This window comes from Polistes fuscatus, unplaced genomic scaffold (assembly GCF_010416935.1).
Source record: "Polistes fuscatus isolate 324 unplaced genomic scaffold, CU_Pfus_HIC Scaffold1, whole genome shotgun sequence".
NCBI lineage: Eukaryota > Metazoa > Arthropoda > Insecta > Hymenoptera > Vespidae > Polistes > Polistes fuscatus.
The window spans coordinates 9,477,508-9,494,855 of record NW_025112997.1 but is presented as its reverse complement, the minus strand read 5'-3'; the positions used below and the strand labels follow the sequence as shown (position 1 = coordinate 9,494,855).

At 32.2% G+C, this 17,348-nt stretch overlaps 1 protein-coding gene across 1 annotated transcript in view; it reads right to left on the bottom strand.

Annotated features, from left to right (window-relative positions):
* LOC122520217 (glypican-6) overlaps positions 1–17,348 on the bottom strand; it is a 156,948-nt gene that overhangs the window by 2,213 nt on the left and 137,387 nt on the right. The window contains exons 2-6 of the mRNA XM_043640280.1: positions 13,697–13,867; positions 1,739–1,881; positions 1,372–1,620; positions 599–767; positions 29–434 (exon numbers count right to left, since the gene is read on the bottom strand). Of these exons, the coding sequence (XP_043496215.1) occupies positions 29–434; positions 599–767; positions 1,372–1,620; positions 1,739–1,881; positions 13,697–13,867 (1,138 nt within the window). The remainder of the gene's footprint in view (positions 1–28; positions 435–598; positions 768–1,371; positions 1,621–1,738; positions 1,882–13,696; positions 13,868–17,348) is intronic.

Here is a 17,348-nt window from a genome sequence, read left to right as displayed (position 1 = left end):
TTATAATAGACAGTTTGATTGTACTTACTTATCGACGTGCGTACCATTCCAACATTCCTTAGTATTGCTAGGTGGTTGTACCAAACCATCGTTGCATAACTGATAGGGTAAGTAGACCCAGAACTGTCGAGAGTCTCTTATCCTTTGTCTTATCTCCTTGACGAGCTTGTCCAGTATCGCAGCAGTCGAGGAACGATCCTCACCTGATGTTTCCTGATCAAAGTCCAATGACTCAAGTTCGAGTTCTCTGTTATCTCTTCTTCTTCGTCTACCCAACACAGGACGACCACATCCTGTGAATATCCTTTGCGAAACATCGCTACTGCTCTCTTGGAAGTTCATTATCGCTTCGGATATCTTTAAGTTTATTGGTTTCATCAACATCTCTATATTGAATGGACCCAGCAAACGATCTGCTACTTTGTCAAATGCCTCTGTTTAAATACAAAATTTACGAACAAATTTTAATTACAAATTTTTTTTTTGTATATTTTGGATTCTTTGAAGGAAATTTTAATAAAACAATATGTGGTAGATTGGGGTGTTGTGATTAAAAATTGATGAAGAATAAAAATTACGGTAGAATATTATTACTGACCAACGAACTGATTCCATTCCCCGTCAAGCGCCACGTGCTGAGCTAAACAACCCTTCATTACGTTCGCACACATGTCGCCGCAAGCTAACACCTTGCCTGCGATCCCGCTACACGAGAGACAAGCTGTCATTCTTGTCAACGCTGATGCACATTCTGGTGATGATTTCAACTACAAATATATGTATATGTATATATATATACACACATATTATATAATTATTGTGATAATAATGAATAAATGATGAAAATCAATAAGACCAATAACACAACTAGGTCGTTCATATTTTAATGGTTATTACTTTGACAAGATTGTATTTAACATAAAATTAAAATTTATAACAAAGTGAGTATTCATTTTCTATGTGTGCCTGTTGCCCGAATAAATATTATTTTAAATATTATTTATTACAAATAACAATATAGAAAAATAAAAATATATAAAACTAGTGTATACGTTTGATCAGTTAATAATGTAGAAATCTTTAACAGAAAAAAATTACTAATACTTTACCTCAATATTTCAAATAAAATACTATACTAGTAAAGTACTATACTAGTTACTATAGTGTTATTTAGATATATGATAAAATTAATATCGGTTGTAGTTGATAATGTAGGAATCTATTATATATAAAAAAACATTAGTATTATTTTATTTAAATTTTTTTAATAAAAAAAAATACTATAGTATTATTTATTTTTGTATATAAGATACAAAAAATTTGCTTAAATAGAAAATAAAATAGTTTAGTGGTATTTATGAAATATATTACCGTTTGCATGTTTTTTAGAACATCTGCAGCAACAGTAAGTGCCTGACTGAAAGCTCTTGTAGAAACGAAAGATCTTTTAATCTGAACGCTCAACTTCTGAGGTACATCACCGAATGGCCTCATTTCTTTCATATGATCACCAACACATTCCAAGTACTTATTATCAAATTTATATTGACTGTTTAGAACAGTAAACATTTTTTGATAAAGCGTGTTGAAAAAATTATCCATCGTGTCGTCGAGATCGACCTAGAAAATAGAAAGAAAAATCGATATTTGTTAATTAATTCAAATTTCTTCAATAGAATTTAATGTAGGAATGATAAATGCAAGACGATAAGTAATAGAATTCAACGAGGAAACTTACTGTTCCCTTCGCATAATAATTCTCAAGTTCCTTGAAGAGATCCGTGAATACGTAAGAATTTTGTTCATACAAAATTCCGTAAGTTTTCTTGAACATCTCGTGGAAGCCTCTCTTGCTGGTTGCTAAGAGCTCCTTGAAAAAGCCTGCGAGCGAAAAACAAAATAAAAATAAAAATTAAATAGTTAGGTGCTTTCGAATGTGGGACATGTTTTAAGTAAAAATAAAAAAAAAAGAATAAAATCTTTTAAAGGTTACAATTAGTTTCTTTTAGGCCAATTATATTGTAGTTAATAAATAATATTTAAAATAGTATTTTTTACTATTTTTAAATTTAGAAATATTCAATTAATTTTACAAATTTTTGAGAAAACTTTTAAGGAAGATAAAAACATAAAATGTTTTTTGATTATTCGTCATTTTAGCTTAGCTGTATCACAATTTTAATTATTTTTAATTTTATTTTAGAATGTTTCCATAGTTATAATTAATTATTTTTAATTATTGATCAACTATAACAGTGGAGAACAATATGTGAGAACAAGAGCAGTTCGGGAGTAAAGGTATACATAAATATAAAAGTAGAAGAAGGTTAAGACATAGATATTAGAGAACAATCGCTATTTAATGTCTATATAGATATTTCTAGAATAGATAAAGACGTTTTTCTTAAAAGTAAAGCTGTAAGAAATGTTGTTCCTTTTTGTCATATTGTGAAGGAATGAGAGAATATGTGAGTATTTGTGCGTACGTGCTTATGGATATGTAATCGTAAAAACGTCGATCATAGGATCTGTTGCAACTTTGCGATGGTGCGTAGTGAGGATTCACAAGAAAGGGAAAGTTAAGAAGAAAGACTCTACAAAGAAATGACGATAGATGATAGAGGGGAATGACGTGTATATATATGTAACGAAAGGACAAGGGCATTAAATTGTATGGTATTGTTTTGAGGAATTATAAAGAGTATGTTTTGCCTGAACAAGAAGTACAACGTAGTAAGAGATATTTTTGTTAAGAAGCAAGACGTTAAAAGTAGTATAAAATACAACGATTATATATATATTAACTAATCATTCGAGAGATTATAGACACTCACAATTTTATGAATTTATATCTTTAAATCAATATATACAGTCATATATATATGATATTTATATTATATTATTTATATTATGATATATATATTTATTTATCATATTTCTTTTCCTTCTTCCTTTGATTCTTAAGAAGAACTAATAATAAAAATATAATTTATAACATAATAATTAATAAATAAATAAATAAATAAACACCTTACAAATATTTGTTTATTCAAATTCTCAAATAATCCGGACGTAAGTGCGATATATAATATTTAATACTTCGTTCAACCTCTAAAATGGGAACAATTGATATGAGGAAATAATTAATCTAGACCCAATTATTTTTTCTTTCAATGAAAAAATAAAAATAGAACATAAATGAAGAGACACATTTGAAATACAGAACAAGTTATAAATATAAAAGAAAAAAAAATTATTCCTAAGTTTAACAATTCCGTTTTTAGTCCAATAATGTCAGTAGTTTTACTATTTTTACCTTTTATTACCAATCCTCTAAAACGGAACAATTAAAAAGGGGAAATTGCCTCAATTAAACCTTTTAGACGATTAAACAAAATGGGACAAAAATTAACTATAAAAATATTTATTAATATGGAGAACTTGATTTTTAAGTTTGTTGAACATAAAAATAAATATTTTTCAATAAAACTTAAAATACGACTCATTTCATGACATTTATTAACTAAAACATTGAAATGTTCTACATAAGGTACAATAACCTTTAGACGTGAGAATAGTGTGAGAATAGTGGCGGATTAAGCATTAAGCACGCACAGAAGATTCCCCGAGGTCTTAGAATGTCTTTTCAATAGGGTTTGAAGCAAATTATGTTCATTTAAATAAGTTTTTCTAATGTGTTATCGTATGTGAAGTATAACCAGATGCAATGATTGATATATTATAAAATCTACTGACTTAAATTGATTTAGATTACTGATTAGTGATATTAACACTTGTATCATGATTATCTTCTTATTGACTCTTATTGACTCTTTGTTGTTATCAAAATATTATGTGGGCAAGAAAGTAATTTCGGTTTGCACCAGTAGTTAGCGTTATGTTTGTTTCATTATTTTTCTTTTTATGTTAAAATTTTTTTTCTTTTAAGATTTGGTAGTCGATACCTTTAGGTCGCTATAGAAAACATTTCGTGTAATTTTTTTTACAACTGTCTGTTTACTGTCAGTTTTAACGTGGAGTGCAAAAATAAGCATTTTCGACACATTTTACTTTTTTATTTTCATAAAGGCAAGAAAGCGGCTGAGGCTCTCAAAGAGATATGTGAAGTTTATGGTGTTGATTGTTTAACAGAACGCACTTATCAGAATTGGTTTAAAAAATTTCGTTCTGGAGATTTCTCACTGAAAGATGACCAACGTTCTGGTCGACCTTCTGAAGTTGATGATGACAAAATGAAAGCGATAATTGAATCGAATCGTCACATAACTGTGCGAGAGATTGCAAAACAGTTAAATGTATCACACACAATAATTGAAAATCATATAAGACGTCTTTGACTTGTTAAGAAGATCGATATTTGGGTTCCGCACGAATTGAAAGAAATTCACCTAACACAACGAATCAATGTTTGTGATACGCATTTCAAACGTAATGCAATCGACCTTTTTTTGAAACGAATTATCACTGGCGATGAAAAATGGATTGTCTACAATAAAATTAATCGAAAAATATCATGGTCCAAGCTTAATGAACCAGCACAAACCATATCAAAAGCTGAGTTGCATCTAAAAAAGATCATGCTGTCAATCTGGTGGGATTACAAAGGTGTTGTGTATTTTGAGCTGCTTCCAAACAACCGAACGATCAACTCAGATGTTTACTGCTAACAACTTATGAAATTGGAGGAAGCAATCAAAAGAGTAAAGGCCAAAAATTGCAAATTGCAAAGGAACCGTGTTCCACCACGACAATGCGAGGCCTCACACATCTTTAACAACACGTACGAAACTATTAGAGGTTGGTTGGGAAGTGATGTCGCATTCCTCATACAGCCCCGACCTTGCACCATTGGATTATCATTTATTCCGAAGTTTACAAAATTTCTTAAAGGGTTAAAATTTCGGTAATAACGATGACCTCAAATCGCACTTAGTTGAGTTTTTTGCTATTAAGGACCAGAAATTCTATGAGCGCAGGATAATGAAGTTATCAGAAAGATGGCATAAGGTCATAGAACAGAATGGAAGATATTTGACTGATTAAAGTTTATTTTTTGTATAGAAAATTCAAGTTTTATTTCACACTAAAAATCCGAAATTACTTTCCTGCCAACTAGCTTATTAGTTAATTCGTTTTACTCATCCTTTTAACAGTATAAATACTTGACTTTATAATTAAAATATGTTACATTTAAACAATTATATATATTTTCTGCTTTCTCAAAAGTATTTCTTTGAGCAACATTATAGAACAGGTGGCTTAAAGATCAGCGATAATTTCCAAGTGTACGCATCCTCGCGATAATATTACATATCAACTTCCATTAGATCAGAAGAATAATTATTTTATCCAACGAAAAATAACGCGTGATCCATGTCAGAATTAACCCTTTTTAACCCCGGATATATCCGGCATCCATCTAAAATGACCTGTGTGTACGAGTGCTGAATATTGTTTAACATTGTTTCATTAAACATAGTTCTTATTTAACGTTTAGGAAAATTTTCATAGAAATATAAGTACTGATCATGTACTATATGTGCATTTTCGGAGAGGCACTTCGTAGAGCAGTAGTGTCGAAGCGGACAGAACGCTTGTACCGAAAGGTTTAAAACGATTTGTCGTTCATGGACAATTGACTTTTCGTACCGTTTTTACATAAATATAGAATTCCTTTATCCTTGTAATATTCTTTCCCATCAATCTTTGATCAATGTCAACCTCATTTCTCTTACGTTGAACGATTATTATTAATACGATCGTAATTATCCCCTATTCCTATAACTACTAACACTTTCGTTACGAGCGCCGACTATAGTTGGCATCCATGCGACGACCTGTGTATGCGAGTGTCGACTATAATCGGCAAAAATATTCTACTTTATCTGTAGAGTATCTCAATAGATACTCTATATATAGAATAGTATATGTATATATATATATAGTATATAGATAGAATCAATATTCTATTGACCCGTATTATTGGATTAATCCTATTAAAAGTATATTTTAAAGTCACGTAATATATTTTGAACGTTAAAATAAGTCTCCAAGATAACATTGAAAAACGTAAGTGCGAACATCAAAGACTACCGACGTACAATGTGCATACTTTTCGGCGCGGTGCTCCGTTCAGTGGCATTACTTCGGCAGAGCGGACTGCCGTAACGAAAAGGTTAAGGAATAACGAAGGAAACATTTAATATTGTCTTACAATATAACTTTTTTTAAAAATATTTCTTTTCTATTTTCTTCTAACTTCTGAGTTTGTGGTGTCGACGGAAATGTTTACCACTTAGATTAACCGCCAATTTACAAATTGACTTGATCCGCCCTCTGCTGCGCGAGAGGATTCGTTTCTAATTGTAAGCTCAATAGAACGAGTCATTCAACTATCTCCCTTATTTTATCACCAATCCTGAAAGGGGAACAATTAAGTTGATGGGAGTAATCGTTGATTTAAAAGTTGGTTTCTTCGTTCATTCAAAGAGGTGGCTCATAAAAATGGTTCGATCAATGATACGAATCGACGGTTGATGAAAAGAGAAAGAAATGATGGAAAGAGAAAGAGGAAAGTTAGAAAAGGGAGGTTTGAGGGTTGCGAAATAGAGAGAGGAGAGGGAGAGAATAAAAAGAAGAAGAGAGAAGGGTAAAAAAGATAGGGACTAAAAAGTAAAACGTCTAGGGGTAGTAGTACTCGAAGCACGCGGTAACAATGGCGGCGAGTAGCTAGCCTTCCCTCTCTTTTCTTTTCTTCTATCTTTCTCGTTCTCTCTTTTTCGTCATGCTTCACAAGCCAAACCACTCTCTCTCTCCTCACAGTCACACACACTCACCTACCGACCAACGCCTATAAACCAACACTTTTCTATGAGAATGAGATAGAATATGAGTTTGTAAGTGTAAATGAGTTATAAAGAAAAAAAGTAAGAGAGAGACAGAGAGAGGGAGAGAGAGAGAAAGAGATGGAAGGGCAGTACACCCTAGCAGGAACCTTCTTATCGTCACTTCAGCCGCGAAGAATGTGATTAAAATTCCTTTTAACGACGAGTACACGTTCCTCCTCCTCCTCGTGTAACGAATCGGCCGCCATCGCAGTCATTGTCGTAGTCTTAGTCGACGTCTACGTCTCTACGTCGTCTCGTATACGTCTACCATAGTCGTAGTTGACGTACAAAGGGCAAGGCGAGTGTGAAAAAAAGAAAAAGAAAAAAGAAAAAAAAAAGAAATGAGAGAGAGAGAAAAGGAGGAAGCACTTAACACCGACGGTGTAAGTTCGTCTCGGCTATTAATTCGCGATATTTTGCGTTGCTATTCTCCCCTCTCCTTCTCTTCCACACCCCTCTTTTACTCACTCTCTTTCAGTTTTACTTAGCATTTCACTCTTTCTATCTAAATTTCTCTCATTTTCTACGTCCGTCCGTCCGTCTGCCTGTCTGTCCGTCTCTCTCTCTCTCTCTCTTTCTGTTTGACTTTGAAACTCTTTTTCTCTTTCTCACACATACACGCACACGTACACACACAGAGTTTCTTTCTTTCTCTCTTTTTAATTTTTTTCTCCTTTATTTTAATCTTTTATTTTCTTTCGCTCTCTTTTCAACGCTTTATAAGTTTTTTCTTTGCTTTTAACTCCCCTCCCCTTTATTATTCCTCTTCTCTCTCCTTATTACCTACCCCCTACTTTGAAATATCGACTAATTTTTATTCCAACGACAACCTCGGTGCACTGAGTCCACCCATTTTAACCCTTTATACCTCGAATTTTTTTTCCCTGCCGCCCTCTAACCCCCTGAGCTATGGAAAGTATTTATATTATTTGACAAATATTAACCCTCCCCCTCCCCCTTCTTCACAAGTAAAAATTAACGGCGAATTAAACATTTTCTATCCATTAGTTTGATATTTAAAGCTAATATTAACAATTATTTATAAAAAAAACCATATGGTCGTCTATTAATAAAAGATTTTAGAAGGATATTTTTACACGTCATGTTAAAAGGGAAAAAATTTAATAAAAATAATATCGATATGTTGATACGTTACTTCAAAGTTAAACATGGTTATAAAGGATTAATTTTTTTATCTTTATTATAATAGCTTATAAAAATCATAGTTTGTGAATGTGTATGTATGTATCTGTACGAGAGAAAGAGACAGACATATAAAAGTATTTATTTCTCGATTAAAATGATGTTAATAAAATCGAAATCAACCTTGATGCAATTATAAAACTATAACTTTTGATTCTACTTCATTCAAAAAATTAAATAAAAAAAATACATTCTATAAGCTTTTACCTTAGTTCTTTTGAAAAAAAAAATCAATAAAATAAAGTCAACTATTATATATATTTAAGAGGAGTATATTAAATAATGTAACTTAACGTAAAGTTAATTATCTGTACGTGAGAGACATCCATTTAGAAATTTTCCCAGTCTTATGATGATATTAATTAAATAAGAGACAGATTTTAGAGTAGTAGAGAGAGTAATAGAGAGAAAGAGAAAGAGAGAGAGAACTAGTAACACATAAAATCAAGGCAGACCTAAAGACATTTGCGACACCCTGTATAAGCTTAGAAGAGAACCCTTCTCCGTATTCGAGTCTAGAAGGCTCTCTGTGAACTTCTATCATGCAGAGTGCTAAGTAAAGTGGATACGTAGCTAGGTAGAGCTAGGTACTACCTCAAAGGAACCTTGCATACGGGGTTGCTTGGTGTTGAAAGTGGGTGGAAAGAGTAAGAGAAATATAGATAGAGATAGAGATAGAGAGAGAGAGAGAGAGAGAGAGAGAGAGAGAGAAAGAGAGAGAAAGAGAAAAAGGGTTGCACGTTGACTCTGTACCAACGAAGGCTATGGAAAAGATTGAAGACTCTAATACGGACCGTTAGAAGCGTCGCACCGCACCGAGTAATTTCGTTAATTAGGATCGTTAGACCTCGCGAGCTTTTTATCTTGACGGTGCCATGTCTGATATTTTCTTTTTTTTTGTTTCCGGAGTCATCAATATCAAAGCGACACGCCGCACATATTAGGCACAGGTAGACGACAGGTATTATTTTTAATCGCGTTAAATATATTCTTCTTTTGTAATAAATTAATATAGGATTGATTTTATTGTTTAAGGAAGGATGTTTTAAATAAGGAATTTTGTTGATATTCGACATAACGATTGTTCATTAAACATATATAATTTTACATAATTTTAATTCGTCGTGAAATTAAGGATTTCGTATTTCTGTCTAAATTTCGCATTTTTTATTCAATACAGTGGAAGATATTGTTGAAAAATATTTTTAAATAAAGATTTGTACTCCTTGACATAACGATTTTTCATTAAACGTATTAAATTAGCCTACAAAAATTGTTTATACAATCTTAATTCTTCGTGAAATAAAATGATTTTACATTGTTGTCCTATTTCCTTTGACACGATATTGGTTAATTGTAATAAATTATAAATGTTAACTCGTACAAAAATATAAACTCCAATACAAAAAATGTTTTTAAATGAAATCATAAACCAAAATTAATAATAATTATAATCGAGTTATCAAACGAATTATTTTAAATAATTATCCTAATTCAAACATTAATCCATGATCAACAAACTTAAACAAACCTGTCAGGAGATCACCAGTCTAGTTAAGTTACAAAATTCAAAGAGCACGTTAATTCGCTTGGTAGAGTCAAGCTCCTGGTCGAATACGGAAGGGTGGAAAACGAGGAAAGAGTTTAGAAAAGGGTCATGGTTGCAATTACTATGTCTAAGGGACATCCAAAGGATAGTAAAACCGATTGTTAGTATTACCTGTCAGATTTCATAGACATAAGTACAATGAGCATCCTATCCGACATGTAAACTTCGTCACCCTTTTGTTCATTTTCTCATTCTCCGTCTGTTTGTCTGTCTGTCTCTCTCTCTCTTTCTCTTTCTCTTTATCTTTATCTTTATCTTTATCTCTCTCTAACCCCTTTTCCATTGAATATTCACCAACAGCAGGCAAACCACAAACGAGACTGTTTGTTGGGAACAGAGAGGAACTTGAACGAATATCTACGTCTATTTGTGTGTGTTAGTGAAAGAAAGAGAGAGAGAGAGAGAGAGAGAGAGAGAGATACGATGATAGAATTAATAATGCGAATATCCGCACGATCAAAGGCATCATCCGCTTGCGAATCATCATCACGTAAACGATGCGAGAAATTTTGTCCTATATCGATTTATTTTATCCTTAATCATTTCTGTTATACTAGATATATAATCATATACATGTATAGGTTTACATTTAACGTTGAATACTAAGAAAAAATTTAAACTATTATTATTATTATTATTATTATTATTATTATTATTATTATTATTATTATTAATATTATTAGTTTACTACGATTATTGGATTGTCCGGAAGATATATACTGATTTATATTTTTCAGGTATATTCATTTTTTTCAAAATTAATACGAATTTTCTGGGTAATTTAACGTTTAAGTATTGGATAAACCCTACCATTTTCTTTTAAATCAAAGTATGACAAACGCCATATTAATATGAAGACTTAAATTCAACAATATTAACAAATTGAAAAAATAATACAAACAAACTCGGTTATTCTAATTTAGCTCTTATACAATTATTAATAATTGACAATAAAAATTAAATAACGTTACATAACCAAACAGAGAAAACTAATGTAAGTGACAGATATAACATCGCCATTTTGTTTCAAGTTAAAGTATGACTGACACCATATTAATGTGAAGATTTAACACGTCACTCAATAAGTCCCCGATCTGACACATATATGGCAACATTGTTGACAGACCCACGTGATTTCCGGGTAGTACTAATCTTCAAACAGTATGTGTTAAAATTTCATGGCATTTTGACCGTTAGTTTAGAAGTTACAGTCGTTTTAGTGACTCCAGTTTTGTAATTTTCAAGACAATATATAGAAAGGAATTTCATGTGTTGATTAAACATTGTTTTTTGATGGGGAAAAATACTGTTGGAGCTAAACAGTGCCTTTATAAGCATTACGGGGACTCTGCACCACGGAAATCAATTATTATTAACTGGTATGTTGAATTTAAACGCGGTCGTACAAGCACCGATGATGCTGAATGCTCTGGTCGCCCAAAATCGGCAGTTGTTTCGGAAAACATAAAAAATGTCCACAAAATAATTTTAAAAGACCGTAAAATGAAGTTGCGTGAGATAGCTGACAGCTTGAAGATATTAGAAGGTCGTGTCTTTACAATTTTACATGAAAATTTGGGCATGTGCAAGTTGCTTTCGAAGTGGGTGCCGCGTTTGTTCACACCAGACCAGAAACAACAAAACGCGTCGACGATTCAGAGCGCTGTTTGGAGCTGTTCAAGCGAAATAAAAAGGATTTCTTGCATCGGTATTTGACAATGGATGAAACATAGATCCACCACTACACGCCTGAATCAAAAAGATCGTCAACTGAGTGGACAGCAGCCGGTGAAAGTCGCCCAAAGCGACCAAAAACTCAAAAGTCGACTGGCAAAATTTGTTTTTCTTAGTTAGACCGAAGACATATTGAGTGACGTGTTAAATTCAACAATTATTAAAAAATTGAAAAAATAATAACAAACGAACTCGGTAATTCTAATTTAATTCTTATACAATTATTATTAATTAACAATAACTAGAATAAAGGTAATTACACAAACTAAAAAGTAAATATAAAATAATAAAAAAGATCTAATTATTTTTGCAATGAAGCTAATATTTTAAGAGAGAACGTTATCCTCGTAGAAACGTGAGAAGAGTTACCGGTCCGATCGGAGGTCCTCGTGAAACGGCAATTTTGCTAATCTTTTAATCCTACCTCCCAACAGTCCCACCCGGTCCCGTTTTCCCAACGTGTAATCCCACCGCTGATCTTCTCGAATCGACGCCGTTGCAAGGCGTGTAGGAAGGAAGGTGCATAAGTACGGAGAGATAAACCATCGTTTCTATCTCTCTCTTTTTCTCTTTCTATCTGCATTCTCCTTGAATGCTGCTGCATTTCGTCTTTAAACTCGAACAATTCTCTATGGTTAATCTCATAACCTCCATTTTGATATTTTCTTGTTCGACAATTCTATAAAATTGTTCTTTATTTTTATTTTTTTCAAATGAAATAATTTATTTTTGTATCTAGATAGAAAAGTATAGACTTTTCTAAACGAGAGGTTAACATTATTGATATGGCGTAAAATATATTTAGACTTAAAAACAAAATAGCGAGTGCAAGGAGTAATTATTTAACTTTTCGATTATAAAAAAGCTATTGAATAAATATGTAAATGTTTATTCATTTAATTTAAATAATAAAATATATTTATTTTTTTAAATATGTCACCTAATTTTGTAATTCCCATTTATTTAATTATGATTATATAATTTACCACATTATTGACTATTAGTTATGTTGTTGTTTTAATAATATTTCATATTGTAGAATTTAAATCCTCAAATTAATTATGGAAACGAATGAAATCTGTGAGTTTAATTTTATTATACAACTTTAAATTGGGATCCACTTAAAACAATTCAAGAGTATATAGAACAATTCAAAGCTCAGATAACTTCTCAGTTTTATTTGATAATTAAATCACATAACTCGTTAAATCCGATATTTAAAACAGCAATTATTTTATCACCTAATACAGATGAAAAAACATCAGACAAATAAAATGAAAGATTTAATGGCTACTTTTTTAATTTCATGACTCCCCAATATCCACTTTGACCGACCCCATTGCGACCAAAGTGAAATTCTTTCGAATTCGCAATAAAATCGTTTCTCCTCAATCGAATGTGTTCGAAAGTTCAAAGATAAAGGATAGCCAGAATAAAGTAGTCTGTGTATATATGTGCGTAAGTGTGTATGTGTTGGATGAGAATAACCCTCGGGAATGCCAAAATCGTTACCCCAAAGTTCGTTCGTGGTTTAGTTGGATACAAAGAGAAAGTAAAAATGAGTTGAGTGTAGATGCAGAATGAAACGTGTCGCGGAAAGATCCAGAAGTGACTATTGGAGTAAGTAAAGTAGAATTAAGTAAAGTAAAGTAAAGTAAAGTATATACGTGCGCACGAATCCACGCATTCCTCTATTTCCCCTCTTTATCTTCATTCTCCCTGTTTTAATTAAAAAAAAGTCTCACAAGTTCACTCAACAGATAACCTGCAAGAGGATCTTATACATAGGGTAGGTGGGTGGTGAGTGTGAGGAGTATATACTTTGTCAGTATCCACTTCTATCTTATAACTACCAACCTACGGGGATTTGATCTTTCATCTTCTCTCTTTGACAAAGTTACGTTGTCCCCATTGTTAGCAACAATTATTATCATACGAATCATTGATATCGATCCAATTAGATTTGTTGAAGAAGTAAAATTTTAAGTTCGCAAACATTTTGCATCGTGTTTACTAAAAGTTCATTTTAACTAAAAAATCATACGTAATTGGATGATTGATTAAAGAACAAAAATAAGAAGATAAATTCACGGTGTTATATTTAGTGCTGTTTTAAAAGGAACGATTTGTATAAACGACTAGTCAGGTAGGGTTATAGAGGATTCTCTTGTCTGAGCAATCGTAGTCTCTATCACTGTAAAATCAACGCTGTAAAAGCCCTCGTGAGAGTGGTGATACTCACTGTGAAATCTATTTCCACGAGTGGACAAGAGCTGATGCAGTCGCTGAAGGGTGTCCCTGGTTGCTTTCTCGTGCTTGTCTCGGGCTCTTGCTTGTAATCGTAGCTCCATGTCGGCGGAACAACAAACTTCACCGCCGCTGCTTATTCCACCGCATATTTTTAATTCTTTCGCTGTAAATAGAAACATAAATTGAATATTAGTTACAAATATGCAGTATATATAAATCATAAAAAACAAAATATATAATTATAAAAATAACGACACATTCAATATTAATAGAATCGGTTCAAAAAGCTGTTACTAATTTGATTTATTCGCAGACTCTGGTACTGTTTTTAGAATTCGGTAAATAGTTTAATTCTAATTCTATCTCCACTTAGTTTTATTAGGTTTACCAGAAAAGTTCAATATAAATGTGTTCACTTAGAACTTTTCTTCATAAAATCGGCATGGAATTGTCGGATAACTCAAAATATACCTTTTCTTTATTTCATTTAAAAACGGTATTGGATAAATGTGTAAATGAACGATAATATTTTATTTTTGACTTTCTCCTATCTCTTTCTCCTATCTCTTTCTATCGTTCGAATCGTAATTTTACTCTTTAAACGATCACTCACAGTAAGGTAAATCCGATTGAGTAAGGAAAAAAAGGTTCTCGTTCATCGTGGAATCAATTTTCTAGGATCACTGCGTATCAAAGAAAAAGAAGAGAAAAAGAGAGAGAAAATTGCTGAAAAGGAATTCATGTTGGAATTCTCGTTTTCACAAAAAGAAAAAGAAGAAAGAATTGAGATATGAATTGGTTGGTCATATAACTGGTATACCTCATCTTCCTGTCTTCCCTCACAATAAATTCTTATTTAATATTCCCGTTTCTTTTTTACATATGACAAATGCAGAATATTTTTAGGAAAGAAGAAAACAGAATAAAAGGGAACATTTACGTACAAGATATCTATGTTTTACTCTTCGTGGACTCGAAGCTACTCTCTCTCTCGACATGTCGAGTATTTGAAGAAGAAATACTTACGTTACGAGGAGTCAGTAAATGCAATTTACTTCGAAAAATCGGAAGACTGAGAAAGGAAGCTAAAAAAGAGAAAGATAGGAATACGAATACGAGTGGGAAGTAGGAGTAGGACATTGTTTTCTTTCCGTGCTGAGATGACGCTCAGCCACCTGCTTCTTGTGTACACTTATCCTTCTCTTTTCTTTTTTTTATTCGACATCCGGTAGCCTTTTTAACCTTTAAAGAAACGTAAGATCTTCAGAAATCAATTATTCTTCGTCGAGGATCTTCCTTTAACTTGATTTATGTATTTTAGAGAAAACTAAATGTCTTGGTTTAGTTATCATTTTATAATTTCGAATTATTATGATGACAAAATATTGAACATATTTAATACCACGCTGATTTTACATTGCTTGCCTGTGGCCTCATTACGAATTTTTTATTGTATTATGTTACGTATTATGTTGAAATGTTATTTAGAAAAGATAAGTTAAAGCGCGTAATCATGTGCAATGCATTTATTTTACTGGGGGCCACCGGTTACCCTCTGTGACATTACAAGTGTTAGTCACCAAAGATTTCCATGGCATTTAACATGTCTAAATTTGGTGCAAATTTTTCAAGTTATTTTCCATTCAGTTATGGTTATGCTATACATTATTGTTTGAGATTTAAATTGAGATTACTAATTTTTGCTTATATTATTGTTTTAACACTGTTTAATATCGTCGAAATTATCATGGCGAATATATTGGAAATATACAATTTGTAGAAACATAATTGGTAATTTAATTATTTATTGAAAATTTCCTAGTTACTGTTCATTCAGTTAAAGTTATGTAATATACGTCCATTGTTGGTTGGTCAATAAACTTGTATGAATTTTGCCGTTCTATTTACTTAGAAAAAATCGTACGAATTTATTTGCCAACATAATAACAATTAAAATGTATGCTACTAATATTAACTTGTATATAAAATTTAATATAAAAATAATCTCTATTTTTATTACTTTTAAATTGCCATTTCATTATCTAATTACCTTTAATCTAGTTATGTACATTTAATACATTATAGTAAAACACTGGCATTACTGATTTATGCTTTCATTACAATTCGAACATTGTATGTCAATTATCGTCGAATCGAATTTCTAAAATTAATTATAGAAAATAATTCAATGGAACGTTCGATAACACCGTAACTAAATAAATTGCTCAAAATTGTAATTATTTTTACACCAAATGAATTATTTCAACTAGAATTGATAATTACAGTTGGGAAATATATTTGAAGCATTTCAAATAAGACGGGCAAAATGTGAAAACCTTCTTCGAACCGTGAAAGCGTTATATCGCTTATCTGCCAATACTTCCAGTCTACCGTCTAAGCTAATTTTACCGTTTTCTACTCCCTCACGGAGTACCCTTGGGTGAACCACTCCCCTCCACCTATCCCACCCCCTCCCTCTTAACCCCCTCCATAGGACGCTTTCCACCAAACTCCACGTCAAACTCTCTCTCTCTCTCTCTTTCTATTTTATCGTCTCTATCTCACTGCTAGTTCCATCGGGAAGTTTGAAACACGCCGTAAAAGTAATCCCAATTCATTTCCACGGGATTGCCCGTGTCGTCTATGCGCTATGTTTCGTATTACTTCCTACCATTGACGAGGAGAGTTAACGAGAAAAGTAATTCAATTTTTACGCCATAGTACGAAGAATTATGATTACTCGAAAAAAAAGAAAGATAAGAAAAAAAAAGGAAGAAAAAGAAAAACATAAATCTTCAACAAACTAAGAACAGAATTGTACCAGAATGCATTTTACTTTTTAACGCCTCAATCTTGCAAAAACGAGAAAACAAAAACAAAATTAAATCGACAAATTAATATTATAGTAAATTACAGAATTAGTTTTAAGTTTGGGAATGATTAAAAAATAAAATTTTATTCCAATTAAATATTATTTTGAAGTAATTGAAAATATAAGAATGAATAATAGCAGACGATGGAGTTGACTTAGTATTAAGGGTTAAAGGGGACATTTGTGGATTGTGAGTTTATTGATCGTGCCACTGTTGGAAAAGACAGAATCCGCTTTTATTTTATCTATGATCAAAAGCAAATCCCGTTCGTTGGTTTCCAAGATTGGCCAATTCTATCTCTCTCTCTCTCTCTCTCTCTCTCTCTTTTTGACATAACAAAATTGGCGCATCTGTGTGCTACTGACGCTATTGTCGTTGTAGTCGTCATCATCGTTACCGTCTTGCTTTCCTTTGGAAGGAAGGAAGGAAGGAAGGGTGATACCTAATCGAATTGGAACCCTTTTCGTCTGGCTATCCGCAGGGAAACCCTACAATTCGAAACTGGATAGGGCGTTATCCTTTTTTAGTCTACGATAGAATGACTATCTACTGTTATTCGTTCTTGTAACTTAACCGATCGAGGAAATCTTTTAATGTATTTAACGTCCAGTCAATAATTTCCAATCTGACATGAGTTTTATGTCAAGGGTGAGTCATTTGACATTAGAGGATTTGGATAATCTTAAATCGACGTGTGTCGTTTTTAATACATAAGATAGTTTGTTGGATAGTGCGATCGATTTATTTGAAGGTTAGTTTTTGTTTGATCCG